The sequence below is a fragment of the Saccoglossus kowalevskii genome, chromosome 22 (genome assembly GCF_978046115.1).
Source record: "Saccoglossus kowalevskii chromosome 22, keSacKowa6.1, whole genome shotgun sequence".
Lineage (NCBI taxonomy): Eukaryota > Metazoa > Hemichordata > Enteropneusta > Harrimaniidae > Saccoglossus > Saccoglossus kowalevskii.
In genome coordinates, this window is record NC_140662.1 from 17,603,876 (window position 1) to 17,625,212 (window position 21,337).

At 37.4% G+C, this 21,337-nt stretch overlaps 1 protein-coding gene and 1 long non-coding RNA gene across 2 annotated transcripts; both read left to right on the plus strand.

Annotated features, from left to right (window-relative positions):
- Positions 1 to 4,947: 4,947 nt before the first annotated feature.
- LOC102806064 (uncharacterized) lies at positions 4,948 to 5,844 on the plus strand. Its single transcript, XM_006822386.1, has one exon. It carries the CDS (start codon positions 4,948 to 4,950, stop codon positions 5,842 to 5,844), a length of 897 nt encoding a protein of 298 aa, XP_006822449.1.
- Positions 5,845 to 5,969: 125 nt separating this feature from the next.
- On the plus strand, positions 5,970 to 6,982 carry LOC146729075 (uncharacterized). Its single transcript, XR_014928227.1, has 2 exons — positions 5,970 to 6,320; positions 6,813 to 6,982. It is a non-coding gene; the product is annotated as an uncharacterized LOC146729075 (long non-coding RNA).
- The last annotated feature ends 14,355 nt before the right edge of the window (positions 6,983 to 21,337 follow it).

The window sequence follows — 21,337 nt, forward strand, 5'->3', positions numbered from 1 at the left end:
ACCCGAAAACCAACGTTGTTACATCACACTACTTGGTACCTGTGAACCAAGTTTTGTCGAAATCCATTCAGTGGTTCTCAAATTTAGCAAAAAATCGAGAAATGATTGCAAATTAGGTACTTAATATGTGGCGATATGGCCCCAAAAAATATAAGGTTAATACACCATTCTGGCCTGTGTACCAAAATTGCTTGAAATCCCTCCAGTGGTTCTCTAATTTGAAATCTGGGAATGATTAGGCACTTAATATGCACATGCACGGATATGGACCGAAATCTAATCAGGTCGGCACATCCGCCTCAAAGGTGTCTATGTGCCAGATTTGGTCAAAATCCGTCTAGAACCAATTTGAAAAAAATGCTTATCACACCACACTCATAAGCTCAGTTTTGTGCTTCGCACACAAGAGTTTCCTTCTTGGTGTAAGTGCATTCTCTTTCATATTTCACCACCAGAGGGCGTGCAAGCAGCCAAAAAGATTTAACGTGCAATGTTTTCACTGACATGATCAGAAACATTTGTTTGGCCTTGTATATATTAAACACTCTTTAATTAATAAAAATGGCTTACAAAATGTAAAATTGATGTCAATCAACACGTTAACTTCTTTGCATTATTGTCAAACACTGGGCTATATTGGGTATATATCATAAAAAAGCCGCCTCGAAAATGACCCTGACCATGCTGGAAATTTTTTAAAAATTCCTCGGAAAACAGCACATAACTAAATGTATTTAACCCAGATTTAATGCATATAATAAACTTAATAGTTTAGATTACATTGAGGGCGCCCTTGTGAAATCAGCTGCCGTCGTGGGTTCTGTTTCATGTTTTCGCTTTCTTTTAATCAAATATTCACTGGACGATTATGGTACACCCATAATACACCCTTTACCTCGGGTTTAGTGTTTTTATTGTCAGGTTTAGTGTTTTCGACAGGTTTAGTGTTTTCCGGGGTTTCCACTCAACGCCTTAAGTTCATTTAAGCGTAAAATTAGCCTGTAATCTGTTTTGGCGTTTCCAACTAAGATCTTTTTGCTTCTCCACATTTCTAAACAAATCATGTTGCCTGGCAACTTGCTTACGTTTAACTTCCAGTTTCTTATATTCAGAATTTTGTCTTGCTTTTTGTTTAAGTTTGACCTCCATTTCTTTTTCTGCAATCCTGAATTCATTATTTTGCCGAGCTTTACCGCTTACTTTCAGATTCAATTCTCTTATACTCGAGATTTTACCTTGCAAGTGTCTTGCGCTCGACTTCCAATTTTTTACATTCATGAGTTTGATATGAACGTCTTAAGGAAGCTTTCTTTTGACTGAAAAGTTTGTTGCTTCTGTCGCGCAGTTATCTAACATGAAAACATTTTACTTTATGTATGATGTTCTCTAAGCTAGTTTGTAATTTCAGTGTCACACGCAACGTAATATTACCGTAATTGGTATAGTACAGGTGTGATGGTTCAAATACCAAAATGGCAACAGTAACAGAAAGACTTCCCTGCCGGCGATGATAAAATACGAACACGGAGCCAACAGATGAGGTTTCAACTGGTACTGGTATTATTATACTCTGCAAACATCAAGTACAATAACGCGGTAAAACTCCACTACTCCAATAACTAGATACTTAAACTCCAATACAATTCAACGAGATCTCCGATCTGAACTCAGTGCTTAACAACTCCCCTATATATACCCACAGTCTATAAATAGACCATTACATCAGCATACATAATGAGTCTGGAATTTACTATAAATTTCTAAAATGTTCCATTACCTTCTATTGCCTTCTACAGTGTTCTATTACCTATTCAACCAGTCTCTAAAAAAATCTACAATATTCCACCCAGACACAGTATGGTTCTAGAACATTCTCGGTGACACGGAAGTAGTAAATAAGTCGTATGCGACATTCAGACATTGTTTTGATAACCACAAGTTGAGCCCTGAGAGACTAGATCGGTTTCTGTAGCAACCGTGACGCTATATCCAAACGTTCGCTACATTGTTTCCCATTGCGTTCTCGCGGTCTGTTTACCGCCCAAAATTCCCACCAAAGTTCTGCCTCGTGTTAGTCGCGTGTCACTCCTAATATGGAATGACAGCGTTATGTTTCGTTTGTATGCGCCAATCATTAGCGTTGTTTTATTTTCGGAACGTTTTTGCCATGATATATTCTAGAGTACAAACACGTGTTTGGTACTTCTCCGATTAGCTGTCACCAAGACAAATGCCGCTCTAACGTTGACAACTACATTAACCAGGCAAAGCGCTGTTGTGAGAAGTCCGATTCAGGCCGTCGCTGTAATTCCTTCTATGGTAGCTTCGCAACTTGATGCTCGTTATGCACACCCTCCTTTCTATGCTCTCTACGATGTCAACTCCTCATGAAGCTATTATTTAGCGATCTATATTTTATACCAAGAAGTATTTGCTGTACAACGTATTGATGTTCATGTTGAGTACAAATAAACAAGTTTGAATTATACCTCACGTCTGTTCAACTCGAGAAAACACAACGCAATAGATATACTGAACAAAGTTGTGACTCAATTAAATATCACGTTGACACTTGCCGAGGATAGAATCCAAGACTTTGAAGTCACTGACAACAAATCTGAAGTATATCGGCTGATCAAAGTAAGCATACTAGCACTTGACAATCGTATCTCAACCTTACAAAAGGCCTGCGATGAAGTCAGAAATTACGCCGATGTTCTGGACGCAGAGTTTACAGAAACTGAAGAAATCGAACTCAAATTACTAGAGAGGTCTAGTTCGATCAATTTATTCCTGACAGAAAACAATCCAGCGAAGCAAGAAATACATCCAGTATTACAACATGGTCAACACGAAGTAAATCAACAACCAATCCCTCCAGATGATCAACAGCTCGTACCACCGCCGACACCTCAAGTCGTACCGCCGCCACACCTCAAGTCGTACCGCCGCCGACACCTCAAGTCGTACCGCCGTCGACACCTCAAGTCGTACCGCTGTCGACACCTCAAGTCGCGCCCCCAGTACCGACGTTTCAAGTCGCGTTTCAACCACCTGTACAACAGTTCGATCAACCCGCTAATGCACCAGTGCCTCAAGTAGAAGTTACACAAAATAACTTTTTGAACAATTCAATTCCAACAGCTCATATTTCAGGTATGAATCCACAATACACTCAATTTAATTCTGTTCAATTGCCACGTATTGATTTGCCCGTCTATTCAGGCGAGTATACGGGGTGGGCTGAATTTTGGGATATGTTCAATGCTGCTGTAGATTTAAATCCACAACTTAGTCCTATAATCAAATTTGCTTATTTGAAAAGGTCGTTAGAGGGGGAGGCTCTAGAAGTAATAACCGGCTTAGATCTTACTATAGTAAATTACAGTTTGGCACTCCAGCTTCTGACCGAACGATTCGGCCAGCCACATCAAATTATCGCTGCTCACATGCGTGCATTACGCACAGCAGACGCACCAAATTATGATACCAATTCTTTACGGAAATATCATGATACCCCGGAAAAGCACATCAGGGCACTTCGTTTATTAGGTGTACCAGAGGCACGATCCAACCCAAGCGGGGAATGGACATTAGTCACACTCAGTCAGCACATGTTACACGAGGTTAAAATCCTTGCCATAGGTCAGGTAGATTACGACACAAACCCTTCAGCAATACGTGCTTTCACCCAGAGTACACATGACTCAACACAGTTCAAGTCCAAACGATATGGGCGTCGTAATTACAATAATACTGACAAATCTTACAGTGGTACCACATATTCTGATCAACAGAAACAAAACCATGTCACACAAACTGATCACACTCATGGTAGAACACAAATTGGTGACAGAACCCCACATTGCATATATTGCAAAGGCAAGCATTACACCACAAATTGTACAAATATTTCAACTAGGAAGGATCGAGTCGAATTTATTACCCAAAATAAACGATGATTTAATTGTTTGGGAAAGCACATGTTGTCTCAATGTAAGTCGCATTTCACTTGCCGTGTTTGTAAGAGTAAACATCATACGTCGATTCATTTTGATAAATCTGGAACTGCGCAAACAAATTCAACGAATTCTAGCACGGCAAACTCGCATTTTTCACATTCAGCAAATACTGGTGAACAATCGTGTTTTACCGGGAGTGACTCGAAAATTAACTCTGACAGTCCGCGACGCGCACTGCTTCAAACCGCACGAGTTAGTACGCATTTTCGAGGTACTAAATGTGTTGCTACCGTTCTATTTGACAATGGTAGTGATAGAAGCTTTTTCACAAACTCTTTCGCACGTAAACTAGGTGTAATCCCAAATTATAACGAATTATTGAGTCTGAATTCGTTCTCCAATCCGCGTTCCGGTGTGCAGTCCATACCGACAACCGCTGTCACTACAAAGCAAAGATGGCATTAAATCCCCGATCGATGTACTGATGGTCGACTGTATTTCCGAGGGATTGGAGAACACTGTAACTTACGATATTGCACGTTTGCCACATTTGAGAGGTCTATCGTTGGCCTATCCATCGTCAAATCGATCCACATTAAACATCGATATTCTGATAGGCGCCGATCACTATTGGGATTTTGTTATACACAACTCACGCATAGTTAGTCGGTACCTACTGTCAGGGCCTTTCACTACACACAACAGGACAAACAAAACAAATTCATTCACCATTGCTTCTATCCGAGCTCATGACAGTGTAATGGATAAAATGATTGCTATTTACTGGGACCTGGAGTCAGTGGGTGTTAAAGATACGACTACAAGATAACAGGCACTCAACATTACACATGAACAACAATACAAAGAATATACCGACAAATGTTTAACGGTGGAAAATAATCAGTTTGTCGCAAAATTGCCTTGGAAAGTAAATCACCCAATTTTACCCACAAATTTCAAATCAGCAGAAGTGCGAACACGCAGTATGATTCGAAAATTAGAACCAGATTCACTGAAAATATATGATAGAATTCTTTCTGAACAGCTCAAAAGCGACTTTATTGAATTGGTTCCCAATGACGATACAACCATTGGTAATTATTTGCTTCATCGATCCGTCAAAAAGGACTCTGAATCAATACCGATTCGCCTTGTATATGACGCTTCTGCGACCACTAATAAAAACCATCCTAGTTTGAATCAATGTTTGGAGACGGGTCCTCCTTTGCTCAATTCACTGACTGAGATTCTGATAAGATTCAGGGCTATTTCAATCGCGCTGGTTGCAGATATTGAAAAAGCCTTTCTGATGATACGTCTGTCTGAAAGTGACAGAAAGTTCACAAAGTTTCTTTGGCTCAGCAATCCATCCGATATTGAAAGTAGCTTTGTGGCTTATCAATTTAAGTCAGTATTATTTGGGGCCACATGTAGCCCATATATTTTGAATGTGGCCATTCGAGCACTTACAAATGAATACAAAGATAATCCAATTGCACTTCAGCTGCAAAGGGATATTTACGTCGATGACGTAATATCAGGTTGTGATAATGAAGCACAGGCTTATTCCTACTATGAAACGTCCACTTCGATTCTAGCAACACGAAGTTCTAACCTCCGTCAGTGGAGTACTAATAACAAATATATCCACAACATAATGACAGAGGAAAACAAAGCAAATAACAAAACTAGTGTGAGCGCTCTAGGATTGAGGTGGAATACTATGTCGGACCAACTCTCAATCAAAACTCCCGATAAGCCAAAATTTGGACATCAAACTTCAAGGAAAGATGTCGTTGCTTATAGCGTGACAGTTTACGATCCCATTGGTATGTTTGCTCCTATCGTCGTGAAAGATAAGCTCATTATCCAATCACTTTAGTTAAAAGATCACCATTGGGATCAACCCATTGATTCTGACACACTTGATAAGTGGAATGATATAGCTCTAGATTTATACAATATTAAAAACATTGTAATTCCGCGGTGTTATTTTTCAAAACCTACTCCAATCTGATTAAAATCTGATGTAGTGTACGGGCTTTAATTATTTTGGCTATAAACTTATTTTAATTTTATGTTTTATTACTTTTGTTATTAATGCCTTTTTATTTTATTATTTTACTTTGATTTTGATTTTGTGATTTTTTTAAAATTCCGCCCTACATACATCTGAGCCGATGCCTATGTAACGAGATTTCAACGAGACCCACTGTCGACGATTTTAGTCAACGAATCACAGACCTTCTTCTATAGCGCACATGATGACGTCACTGGGCAGAGTCAGGTGGCAAACACACTCAAACATAAAATGGCGGATTATACCGACGTTAGGACCGAGAAGAACACGGCTTTTCGGTAAGTTTATCATTGTCAAATGCAACGAAAGTCATTTTTTTATGTTTATATTGTGGCTCGAATGGTTCGAGTTTAGATCGTTACTTTGCGTAGTTATTCTGGGAGTGACGATTTTGTTTCCACCGGTTCGACCGAACACCGGTGTCTTTTTCCAGTCGCTTGCCCTGGAGACGGGTGATGTTTTGTTGACGATCGGTCAAAACCGTCTACGGTATTGAAGCCGTAGCTGTAAATAATCATCAAAATGTATCAACATTTTGTACATTATACAATAACTCTTTATTAAAGTAATTGAGCTGATTTGGACTGGAATAAAATATTTTTTATTTGGAACACATCGCAATTGATCAGGAAATATTTTATTGCTCCAATTTTCTGCGTCGATGCCGTGGGCCGGTGACCGTTATACAATTTAAAATTTGCATTGTTTACTATAGCTCTTTACAGTGTTCTAATCATTACGATTTACTTATTTTTTTGCTTCCATTCTAGATAATTATGCTCAGTGTTTGATGTAAAATTGAAGCGATGACTGAATAAACGAACCTTGGCTGGCGAAGATGTATCAGGAAGTGTACACAATATTCAATGTAATGACAAAAATTGGAAAATGCTGTGGAATTTCTTTTGTAAATAAAAATATACTAGCAATTTTCTATTAATGGTTTATTCAAGTGGGCAAAATATAATGTACAGAAAGATTGCCCGTAGAGTATCGCTACACTGAAAAGTAAGCAACCCACAGCCTCTATAAAAGGGGGCCTGTGATTGGCTGTTACTTACGCGAGATTTGAACGGGACTTACGTAGGCGTCGGATCAGATGTATGTAGGGCGGAATTAACAAAAATCAAAATCAAAGTAAAATAATAAAATAAAAAGGCATTAATAACAAAAGTAATAAAAAATAAAATTAAAATAAGTTTATAGCCAAAATAATTAAAGCCCGTACACTACATCAGATTTTAATCAGATTGAACCTACTCAGAAAGTAGAAATTCATGCATTTGCGGATGCAAGTTCTGTAGCTTATGGGGCCGCTATCTATCTTTTAAGTGAACATAACGAGACTTGTTTAGTTATGGCTAAATCTAGAGTAGCGCCAATAAATAGTCAACTTCTGACCTTGCCTAGACTTGAGTTGATGGGAACGCTCATCGCTACGAGATTGTCGAAATACGTGTCAGAAGCTCTCGAAACCAAATTTTGCGTTACCGCGCACACACTCTGGTCGGATAACCAGGCAGTTTTGCATTGGTTGCATGGCAACGGAAAACAAGACATATTCACCAAAAACAGAGTTTCGGAAATTTTGGAATTTTCACAAAGTTTGAGATATGTCAACACATATATGTCAAGACATATTCACCAAAAACAGAGTTTCGGAAATTTTGGAATTTTCACAAAGTTTGAGATATGTCAACACCGCTGATAATCCCGCAGATTTAGTCACGAGGGGAGTCCAACCCGAAACATCGAATTCGGATTTTTGGTGGTCAGGTCCAAGTTGGTTGTCAAATCGTGCTAAATGGCCTGGAAAAATCGAGTTTGGTAAAATCATCGTGAATAATGACTCGGAGTCAGAAGTGAGAAAATCCAAAATTGAAAATAATATTTCGACCCCAAAAGTGTCCGAGAAATGTGCCCAGTGTCCGACCACTGGTACGAGCGACACAGTTAGCGATCGACCGCTACTTTGTATGCCCCCAAGTCAATCCAGAGGACATGTCAATTTGGAGAATGAAATTAGTCCTCATTTCCATAAATCAGCAGAAGATTTCATACAAACTGCTGAAACAGTGTCAGGAGATATCATCGATACAAACCGCGAACCTCCTGAGCTACAAAACTCCAAAATTAATGATCAGATCGTTTCGTTACATGTCGCCTGTGAATCTGACAATTTACTCGGCCACCATTTTGAACTTCACAATGAGCCAAACATCGCGCCGAAGAAGATTATTCACGCAACTGAATCAAACTCAGAACCTAGTCTTGAAAATATTATTGATATTCGCCGTTTCAACGATCTACATCGTCTGTTGAAAGCAACTGCTTATATATATTTCGTTTCATTTCGAAACTCAAATCCAAATTAAACTTGCTCTCTCAACACAGGAGATATACGACGCGGAACACGCTTGGTTGACATCGATTCAGTCAACACATTTCGAAGACGTTGTCAGTTCTATTCGGAGACAACAATTTAAACATGGCGTACTTCAAAAACAACTTAAACTATTTCTTGACGATAAGTCAATACTGCGAATTGGTGGTCGGCTTCAGAATACCGACTTTCCTTTCGAAACCATGCATCCAGTACTCCTTTCTGGTAAACATCGGTTTACTACGCTCATAATTCTTGATGCTCAGCATTTATTAAACCACGGTGGGCCGTTAACCACAGTTAACAAAATTCGGGAAAAATATTGGATCACCGCGATTCGCAGACATGTGAATTCTACATTGAGATCTTGTGTCGCTTGTAAGAAGGTCGATGGAACTCCATTTCCCCTTCCTACTCAAGCTCCACTTCCTGATTTTCGAGTGAAGGAAGCAGTCCCATTCGAATTCTGCGGAACAGATTACATTTGTTCGTTAGGGACCAACACACTGGTCATTCTTAGTAAAGTTTATGTACTAATTTTTACGTGCGCCTCAACTCGATGTATTTATTCACTTAGAATTAACTCAAGATTTGACCGCCGCATCATTCATTTTAGCTGTGCGACGTTTCACTGCTCGATGGTCAACGCCCCGGAAAATGATCTCAGATAACGGTTCCACATTTATAGCCGCCGCTAAGATTTTGAAAGGACTCGAATCCAGTTCTGAGGTACAAAACTATCTTACCAAAAATCGTATATCGTGGCGTTTTAATCCTAAACGAATGGCGTGGGCCGGAGGCCTATTCGAGAGAATGATAGCCATAAATTGCTTGAAGAAAATTCTAGGTCGTGCCAACGTGACTTTTACCGAACTATCTACAATTTTAGTCGAAGTCGAGTCGTGAATAAACAGCTTCTCTGTTTACGTTTATATTGCCGATTAGACAACCTCAGCTTATCCTGCTTATCCTGAAACTTAAAATAATTGGCCATCAACTGATTTTGGTTTAATAAATTTTGTGCACTTGTATCTTTACAAGAGATTGATAGGCTTTGAAGATCAAATGCTTCATCTCTTGCAATATGCCAGCTATCAAATAGGGCAAACAAGAACTGTAAAAGATCAGCCAGTGTGCGAAAGCACTTCAACATGCTTCTATCTTCTGGGTGTATCAATCCATTTGGTCCATGACTACCATGTACTGTTTTAAATAATGCCAAGCTATAACCTCCAACTATAACAATATTTGTAGAACATTTCCTGAAAGCTCTATTTGTAGCTTCGCTCAGTGTACAAAACACATCATCATGAGAGTCTGCTATTGCATTAACCATACCTGTATAGCATTCTCCTTTCTCAATAGTATACTCGTATGGATTAATAAATAATTTAATAGGCAATTCACTTACCAATATCTGAGGATTTGCATCAATTCAGTCACAACAGAGTGATACAGGTCATATCCTTGACGGAGAATATAATGTAATATAATCATTGGATGTCATTCAATCTTTCACTTGTAATATACATAAACAAACTAATGCATTACATGTACATTGTACACCTCGAGAACATGAACTAAATATTTGGCTTCCTTGGTGGAAACTACCAAAGATAAACTGTAGAGCAGGGTCATTTTTCCATGCACTTGGTAGTATCGTTCTGTTATCTTCTGGTGTAGTGGTATTTTTGGAAACACTTTGCTTATTTGCTACATTACTTTCTGTATTTGGTGACATTGCCATAAGCAACATTTAACATTTCAGTAACAGACTTTAAGATCTGCTTTTTATTAGGGAGAGCAGACTCCAAATCACTGCTTTTTTTATGGAGAGTAGACTCACTGTTGCTGTTCTAAAATTAAATAGAAAAAATAATTATAAAACATTTGTTGAATATTTCTATAATGTATAATGGTATAGGCAATTTTAACAATTAATTATTATCAGTGTTCTTTATGGTCAACAAATTAAAGTGCTATAATGACAGTAAGATTGGATGACGGGCACACATTGTCTTACTTATGGAATTATTTAGTCATTTACAACTTTGAAATTTACAACTCAAATAAAGTTAAAAGAGACAGGGTCAGAAAGTGTTGTCTAGCACAAATATAAAAAAATATAGGTGTCTGACAAGTTTCACATGGCTAAAATTACTTAAAAGAGAATCAAGATACTGTAGAATACTTTATTTTCGCTTGGAATTTATTTTCGCTGAAGGGATGATTCCGTGAAAATAAAATCCAGCGAATATACTTTTTTTCCTATATTTCACATTTAACTTATCAACAATCAGTGAAAATAAATTCATGCAAAACTCCTTTTCAGTGAAAATTAATTCCAGCGAAAATAAAGTATTCCACAGTATACTAATGGAAAGATAGATATACAGAAAATGAAAAGTGATATAAAAAAAATGTTAATTGCATTTTCCTGTATTTATGGGTTTTTTTCATCTGGAATTATTTTATTTTAAATAATCAAATTCTGGTAGAAACTGTACCTGTTTTTTAGCAGCAGACTTTTTCCAGGCATATTGTAAGCTGCAAAAACAATTCAATATTTATTGCAACACGGAAATATTAAATATTTGTTAATGCATCAACAACAACAAAATAAGTAAAATATGTAACACTTTATATGACTCGCGTTCAAGGGTTTAAACAAAAGTTGCCGATTTATCCTTGACACTCCTTGTTTGTAAAGACCTCAATCCCATGGGTGTGATACCTGAAGTTTCGGTATAAATTATAATTTTCACATTATTCATGAGCACTGGAACAGGAACACGGTTCTTACCATAGCTCCGCAAAGTTGCCAAATACGTTAATTTTATAAGTGGTCGCTAGAAAAATCCACAATCCAGAGCATTGTAAAGGTACGGTGACTGCAATGGGTGTAAATGTGGATGCATGAAGGGCCAAGATTGGCGGTTTTATCCACCCTAGATCTTGGAAGTCCGTAAGTCTGTCTCACTATTCGCCATATTCAGTGTGGTCACCACTAAATGGATTTGCATACAGATGTCTATGCTGTCTCATTGTTCTTGGTTATGTAACACTAAGTACCTATGCTATTACTACTGAGATTGATTATATGCATACTTGGTTAGACACAAATGGTATGTTAACTAATTCATTGACTCCAGCATGTCATTTACTCATGCCAACCAGTGCTATATCCAGTATGAAGGTGACGGCAAAGTATACCCTTGGCGGTGATAATGCACGTGGAATCATTTCGGTGTACAACGATGGTGTATTAATTTTACCAGCTCATCACTATGTTAGCAGATTGCTCCAACAAGCTGGTGATGTTGAATTGAATCCAGGACCCGATACCAGGCAATCAACATTGACCAAGTCAGGGACTCTCAACCGGCATCCACACCCAGTAAACAACCTGAGGATGGAGCCATGATGTCAATTTTGCGGGACATTCAAAGTAATATGAAAGACATGAAAATGGATATGAAACTAGTAGATAAGAAGATCGATAGGATGGAATCCAAGCTGAATAGAGTAGAAGAGACAGTAGATGAGGTGAGGCAAACTACTGGGGGAAACAAAGAACGTTTGAATAAGTTAGAACACTTGGAAGACGTTATTGGTGGACTGAAAAATGATATAAGCGTCCTAACAACACAGAAGTCAGAACTGGAAGATCGTCAAAAACGGAATAACATTGTAATTCGCGGCGTAGATCGTGGGATCAATCAGAGGATAAAGTGAAGAAATTGTTAGCCGAGAAATTGAATATTACAGGCATTGATTTTGAAAGAGTTCACAGGGTTGAAACCGGAGTCCGGGGTAGGAGACCACTTATTGCAATGTGTGCTCGATTCAAAGATAAGCAGAACATTCTATCAAAGAAAAAAGAACTGCATGGTACCAACATTTTTATTGATGAACATTTCTCACAAGAAACCAGGTATATCAGAAATAAACTATTTGCAAAGAGAAAAGAACTAATTGCAAACAATATACGTGCCTTTGTTAACTACAAAAAGCTTGTCAGCTATGAAGGTGGGAAAAGGTGTGTATATACTTATACCAATGCCAGTGACTCTGTTGTTAGACAGGGTACTAGTATTTCAAGATAGGGGTCTGGCACGGGTAAAATTAATGAAGGTATGGGTAAAGTAATTAGTTACATGTCTTGGAATGTACATGGTTTATTGAGCAATTTACATGACGCAAGTTTTATCCAGTATTGTAAGCAATTCAATATATTTTGTTTGGTTGAAACTTGGCTTACGCATGGGAATGTCGATGTTCACGAGTATTTCCCTGATTTTAAATTGATCTCATGCATCAGGGAGAACAATCGGCTCTCAAGGGGCAGGCCTAGTGGGGGTGTTACCAGTGATCATATCTTTAGAAATACCAACAGTATCAAGGTGTTAAATACAGGGATGAAAGATGCTATATTTCTAATATTGAAGTCACACTATTTCGGATGAGGCAATGACATATTGTTTGGGGCTGTATATATACCACCAGAAGGTTCTAGGGTGTACGAAAATGAGACAAATGGAATCAGTATCCTTGAACAAGAGTTAACAAGGTTGAAAACCATTTATAATTGTACAGATATTTTGCTCGTGGGTGATTTTAATGCGAGGATAGCAGACGAACCCGATTTTATTGCAAATGATGATACAAATTCCATTCAATTTCTCCCACATCTCTACGAGAACGACTCATTTAGTATGCCACGTAAAGCTAGGGATAAATTAACAAATAACTTTGGAAAGAGTTTAGTTTCGTTATGTTGTACTTTTGGCATACATGTTCTTAATGGTAGAGTGGGTGAAGACATACTAGGTAATATTACATGTATAGCAAACTGTGGCAAAAGTACTGTGGATTATGTGATTGCTACGTCTGGGTTATTTGATGTAGTTTCCAATTTTCGGGTGTCAAATAGAACCGAGTCAGATCATTTTCCCCTTGAATGTACTTTGCAATGTAATTGTAATGATAGTGGTCAGGTAATACATACTTTTTCCATTCATTGGCTTGGGGAGTATCGTTGGAAGGAGGATATAAAACAGAATTTTGTAGATAAGTTGAATTCAGACGAAGTGGTGGGGCTACTAGATAAAGCACATGATTATGTAGGCGAAAATAACGACAGGGTAATTGATTGTATTAAGGGTGCATTACAACTAGCTGGGGAAGGAATGGAATGTCGCGGTACCTCTAAAAATATGAACCAACCACCATGGTTCAATAAATCCTGCCAAGATGCCAAACGGGAAATGTTCAGATGTCTTACGTTGTATTAATGTATACATAAATTATACTTCAATCTGACATGATTCTAACAAATTGTTTTTGTTACTCTTTATTTCTTAGTCATGATATTGTACATTTTATATATATATATAAATTATACAATATTTAGGCATTGAATCCTATGCAAAAAATCTGTACATTTCTAGTATACAACCAATATACATTAATGGATTTGTATAAAGTGTGTATACAAATAATGTACTGCTGTTTTCTTGTATGTATGAATTTTGTATACACATAATGTACGCAATTTCAAAAAAGTATACTTTATGTACAGAATATGTATACAATTAATATACTATTGTGGCATACAAATTAGCAACACTCACGCATCCTGATAAAATAAAACAACGTAACATACAAATACACATAATACTGATATGAAATATCAAGAGATTTGAAAAGAGAAGCACTATGACAAAATGAGATCAGGCGGACAATTCTCTTTTGTAGAAGCGTAATTGGATTTAATAGCGTTGAATAAGTATTCCTCCAAATCTCTATACAGTAAGTTATGTTACATAGCAATAGCGAATTTGAGAAATGATTCCAACTTTGGGGGCAATTATTTTCCTGACTTTGTCAATGTGAGATTTAAATAAATTATAATATGACCAGTGTGAATTTACCATCGGATTGGCTGAAGCCGGGGTTTAGATCTGGCAATATATGACTCGGGCTCTGTTTGATGAATAATTAATAAAACATAAACTGGATTGAAATATGATAAATATTGTCGTCTGCAAGTCACTAGCGGCATTTTCAGAACATAGTAATTATGTCAGGCGACGAACCTCAGATCAATTTTGATCTCAATTTCAAATGGGACCAGCTGTATGAAATTGTCGCTACTGATGAAGAACTTTTTCAAGCTACAATTGAATGGGAGCAACAGAACGCCGGCGGTAATAACGAAGCCAGATTAACAGAAGCCGGTGTATGCCGAAGGGCAAAGATTCTCAGAATTTTCTGAAGAAATGGTCGAAAACTTGGCAGCAAGGAAAAATGAAGTGAATACTAACGCCTCCACAAAATGGGGTATGAAATTACTCAAATGTAAGTGTGATAAAAGTCAAAATTCAAAAAAAATAACATATCATAACTATAGTTTGTACCGGCGAAAGCCACCATATTTGTTGTTTGTAAACAATGCGTTGAATGTTTGACCCCATGATGAGCCAATTTCCGTACTAAAATTATGGTGTTTTTTTGTATAGTGTGGTGTTCTGAACGGAAAACCGACCCAGCCTTCGAAATGGTTGAAGTGCAAGAGCTGGCAAAAATATTGAAGCATTTTTATGCCGAAGGCAGGGCTAGAGACGGGAAAGAATACAGCATAGGAAGCTACGCTGGAATTCAAGCAGCAATCCATCCAATGTTCCATTCAATCGCCCCATTAACATTATCAAAGTTCGAGAATTCCAAACTGCCAATAATGTATTTATAGGGAAAGTAAAAAGTTTGAAGCGGGAGGGGAAAGATAAAATCCAACACAGTGCGGGAGACATGAGTAAGATATTTACCAGCGGGACACTGTCCGACCGTGACACAAAGAGAGTTTTGTTTTAAAGAAAGATGACAGGGATTTGCGCGCTCGGTGATTATCTCCCGCCAAATATGCTAATTTTCCCCTGAGAGGTCTTATATCCGCTACCAAATTACCTTCGCGTGCCGTTTATAACCTCTAAATATTGCCCTAGAATTTATTCAGTTATCATTTAAGATTATGCAGCATTGGAAACAAATTAACGAGCACTTTTTGAAAAAAATTATCTTCATTTTAACCCATTTTCTCCTGAAATAGGAAACCCAAAATAAGTTATTACCGGCAACTTTGGCAGCTGAACCAGACCTAAATTCCTTTATACAAGAAGACAGTATTGGTGATCATGATACAGACAGTACACAGGTATGTATACATTTTTTTACATTCATAAACTGTTATAACTTAACTGATACTTACTGTATTTTTACTGGAATTTAAAAACAGTTACCAGGCATTATGTGTGGGTCTAATTTTCACCGAGTTGTATCAGGACTCAATGTAAGAAAAGAGCATTTTCATCTACCCAAGGTAAATTCCTAATTTCCGAGTTACTATTTTTCTCACGAAATTCGATAGAGGGCGTTCTCAAAGTACCCGGATGACAGTCCGTTCAACGTTCGTGGTGGGGTTGAATTTGAGCGGCGTCTGCTGTAAGCAATATACTAGTAGTTACTGTTGCCGAAGTCTTATTTTTTACAAACGTTTTGCAAGAATTGGTCAAAATAGTTAACTGGTATTGTAATGCCGCAGGTTATTCATGGGGTTCGATTAAAAAGAAAAAAACAGCGAAATATCCTGAGATGAAAAACGTAACTTTTCATACAAAGGCAAAGTATGAAGGTTTTTTTGCCAAGTTTTTACGTTACACGGATCTACCAGAGTTATCGTCGACTCACCGTGTTTTACAATACGATTGTTTGACTCTTGGCGAACATTTAACTCGTTTGCTAACTCAACAAGTTCAAAAAGTTTAGCTTTACGAACATTAATATTGCTGCAAGTTATACCACGATCCAGAAGAAATTTGCGGAGTTCTGGAACTTTTTTGATTTTCCAATCTATTGATTTACGCATGTAAGAATACAGAACTTCAATAAAAACAACCCCACTCAGGCTCGTCATCCGGGTATTTTGGATGCGCCCTCTAGCGGAATTCCGTAGAAAACCAACAACTCGAAAATTGGGAATTTGCGATGTACATCTGTCCTTGAACCTGTATGTAATAATCATGGGTTTCTTTCAACACAATTTCATTATTCTGGTTCATTTTCAGACATGTCTTTTTCTCTTGAGCTGCTTGCTGAGCTGTCAGTTTTTGCAGTGATGACGGGCACTTTACTTCCAGTCCATCAGTAGGTTGTTCATCAGTTGGCCATGGGTCAATCACCAGTCTGTCTATGCTGGCCCCGTAGTCTGGATTGTCCTTACTTAAAATTAGTCCAACTTCATTCACTGCTATGTTGGCATTACCATTTTTTTCTTTTCAAGGCAATGTAAGCCTGAAGTGCATCTTCTTCATGTCTTTTCCGCCATATTCCAAAGAATAAGATTGGACATTCTCACCATTCATCATTTGATATAATAACATGTCAGCCTGTCTCTTGATAAAGTTTGACGCAGTCATCTTAGTTTTTCTGAGTAGCTGCCAAGTATTATTATCTGCCTGGCCTTTAGTTCTATTTCATTTATTTCCTCTTTGCTGATAGATTTGTTTTGTGCAACAAAGGTTACAATATGTTGGAATGATGGTGTATTCATTTTATACTCATTGTTGAATGGCATACTGTCATTCGTTGTGTCGATACGATATTCGTTTGTAGGAATTCCAAATCCATCTTCTATGATAATGGATTGTGAAATGTTGTCATTATATTGTGGAATAGGAAAAGTGATGACTGGTTAACTGACTGTTTGATGTTTTCACATAATTCGTTTAAACTTTTCTTAGCTTGGGTCTGGTGGTGTACTGCACGTGGGTCATAACAGTTGACTACAGCTTTCTAAGTAAATGCTTTCCCATACTGAAACTTTCTCAATGTCAGTTCATGCAAGGGGGCACTGGTAGTCTGTAGTGTTCAGAGATGTGTACACTTACCTAATACACTGGTACATGGCACTGGCTCCTGACTTTCATGCAAACCTTTTCTACTGAAATCTTCAATGGCAAACATGGTTGCATTTGCATCAATGCACTTACCGAAAATTTAAAAAAAAATCCAAATAAGTAGTAATTGAAAAAGTAGTAGTTCCAGTAAGCCTATCTACTATTTTTTTAAATGTCCACTTTTAATTATTTTATGTAAATTAATCATATCTAACCACTATAAATGATTTGTTATTTTTATATAGTGGATGGATGGCTATTACCACATATAAACAAAATTTGTAACAATGACAGATAACAGATATCTCAACAGATAAATAAAATAAAATAAAAACCCTGCCTCTACGTAGATAATTAAATTTTTTTACCCTGTTAGCTGAAACATTTTTCTTTGGCACAATGACCCTAGCTGGAGGAAGAGTTGAGTGCTATGGCTAAAAATAGGAAGCTACAAATCATAGCCTACATAACAAACATGTCACGTCCCCTTACGACTTTAAATATGATGTACATTCACACTTGGAACCGGTTTCACTTTTAATCAATCACATTTGCACGTTCATATATTGTCCCGGGTATTGTTAAAATATCAATGACAAATTTCAAGACTTTACTATTCATTTCTGACACCCATAAACCGGAAATATAAAACATGTCTTACCCAGCTGGACAATCACAGGCAGCTTGTTTGACCACACCGCTGTTACTCATTCTTACCACGGACCTGGATAACTGCTATTTTCTTCTGACAAAACTGGTATTTTACTCACGTGGCCCTCAGCAAAAAAGTACAAGCCTTAAGTTGCTTATAGCTGACAGTGATATTGTCGGAAAGATCGTGAACAGAGTACTTGGCAGAAACCACAACAAGATAAAGGTATAACAGAAAAAATGTTAACGCTGACATCAGTCGCAAATCTGTTGACCATGTCTTACCATTAGTCACAGAAAGTAGACCAGGCATATTCATTTTCTTTTCGATGGTCTCGTGACGTTGTACTAGAAGCCTGTGATTGACTTGCGTTGTCGTCGGCGATAGGATCGGTGTGCGACTGGTCGATAGAATATACGGCTACTGCTCTAGCTAAAAGCTCATTTTTGTTGCCACCAACTTTAAGACCATTGGATTTTAGCAGTTCCTTTAACTGTTTCACCGTTTTTTCCTTAGAATGTCGATAGACGAAATATCTTCAACGTTAGCCATAGCGTACTGAATATAAACATCGGTCTTGTTTACTCCCGCCTCTCAACTAGATCAACCAGAGGACTTGCGTACCACTGCGTATGCTCAGAAATGTCTTCCGGTCAATTGAAACAGGTGACATAGAACATATCACAACCCGACGATTACAGATCATCCGCTTGTAATTGAAGCAGATGACCTAGAATGAAATGTCTGCATATGTTAAAGTTTTTGTTGCATATATCTTACTGCTAGATGGCACCTAAATCCTAATATCTTATTACAATGAACAATCAGTCAAAAAAATCGAGCGGGCTGCATTTTCAGTCTGTTCTTTTAAAAGTCTGATTACAAAACCAAAAAAAAATGTTACTTACTGAGGGGCAAGCTGGACATACTGTGCCATCATCAAATTCAGAACATATGGATTCTAGATGCTGCACTGTGTACAAATGATAACGATACTCTGAAGCAGCTTCCTGTATTTTGTATACATCTTTTAACTGTGAAAAAAAATCTTGATTAAAATGATATTCCTCTCCAATCAAATTGCACATAAAGAATTGAATTTTGTATATACAGGATCATTAAGACATTGCCTGCCACCGTCCGCCCCCTTTCATTTGGGCTATTTGTGAATTCGACCTAATTTGGCCATTGACACATCTGTTGCAATGAGTGCATGTACCACCGGTATCAATGAAGCAAATAGCATAATGTAGTAAAACAATGCTTTTTCAGATATTTTTCTGGATGACAAAAAAAAATGTGATACAGCAATAGAATATTGTACAAGTACCTCATAAAATGCAACATGCATGTCTTTATTTTTGTTTTTTTAACATTTCAGTAAATCCCTTCATAGATACTTGGCATTCTAGCTGAAGGAGCCTTATTAACTCCATTACTTCTAAAGGAAATGCTACATGGGGATTGGTTGGTGAGCCTGGCCACAGCCCATACTTTCTAAGCTGGACAGCTTCACACTCGCAAGAACAAAAATGAACTTCAGCTTGGTGTTGTCTCCCTATAATGAATAAAACAGCGATTAGCTGTTGAGCAATAATGAACAAATTTATATATTAAATGAAACAGTGAGAAAACTAATAAATATCAAAACAAGGTGTAAAAAATAAATACAAACCTGTTTGATCAATTATTACTATTGATTTCCTTAAGTTTTATGATATTTGGACCATTCATCATCACCAGGCATCTTAAAATTAACATGCATCACATAAGGAATATATATATGACCCATCCTATGTTAGAATAATAACATAAAAACTAAAATAGTGTCAACCATCACTACAACCTAATCCAGAACATTTACAAAAATACAGATAGAGAGAACACACTGATAACTGGTTTATTCCAATTTACCAATACTAGCAAACAATTTATATTAAATAACCATGGTCAGGAGGTAACAACTACAAAATACCGGTACTAGTAAATAGTAAAACCCTATTAGTGTGATTCAACAAGGCAAGAACCAATTGTTTTATTCAGAGGACAACCCACTATTTACTGTAGTAGTGAGCTTGCTTAATTTACAGAGGTCTTTCTATGGTCAAAATTTACTAATAGATTAAAGAAAAAAAATGTACGATACCTTCCACTGCTCACAGACATGAAGCTGCATGCACAACTGAATGTACATTGATGCAGCATTGTTCGCAGTAATATGCACGTATGCCACAGTCTTTACATCGGAAGATTGTATTCAAACTCTTTCTATTTACACATTCTACAAACAAATGAAGCAGGAAAGTGCGTCTCAATGGCTGTTCTTCTCAATTTTTCTCAAATTTTTTTTAGATGTTTCCTATTTTTGTTTTCGAATGCTAAATAGCTGTTAGAATAAAGAAACAGAAAAAAATAATTCATAAATATATTGAAGAAAACTTCATTTTAACTTAAAATTTTTGTTAAGAAAGTTTATAGACCCGAATACCAATCTAAATTACACATAAACTACTGGTTCATGGCACTCGTATTTTTCATTTGAGGTAATCATTATTCAGGGGTTTCACAAATGCATTTAATAGCAGGCCATCACCCTGTAACAGCAGGCCCCCAAAAAATAAATAAAAAGGCTCTTGGCAGTGTGAAGCACTGCAGCGAGACCAGCGTAGGCGATCAGGGGGCAGAGAGTAGACCACAGGGAGCCCAGGAACTATAATCAACTGTAGTACGCAGTGTTTATGAGCGGGGGGGGGGGGGGTTATCGGCTGGTATCTAGTGTAAGAAATAGACATATAATATATTTCTTACACTAGATACCAGCCGATAACCCCCCCCCCCCGCGCTCATAGAGACTGCGTATTACAGTTGCAGTTGATTATAGTTCCTCGGCTCCCTGTGAGTAGACGGCTAATTTGGGCTTGTAGCAGGCCATATGGCCGGCGGCCTGCTCTTAATTAAACCCCTGATTATTGGCATAACACCGTAATTAAATTATGTTGCACTTTGAAGTTTCAAGCACTCAATATGTAAGAAGAGGATAACCTAATACAGCAGGGTAATCTGCATACTTTTCATCATAAAATCCATTGGCACATTATTATGGAAATCGAAATTACATACTGTAAAAAAATATTTAGGGTATTTTTTGTTTGATTTACTGGTATGTTAATGAAATGTACTCCTATATATATATATACAAATTAAGTTCATTTACCTATGACATTTAAATCTTAGTGACTAAGATTTAATTACACGTGGGCTATACCATACATTGTAAGGCATAAACTTATAAAAATGGAGGTGAAT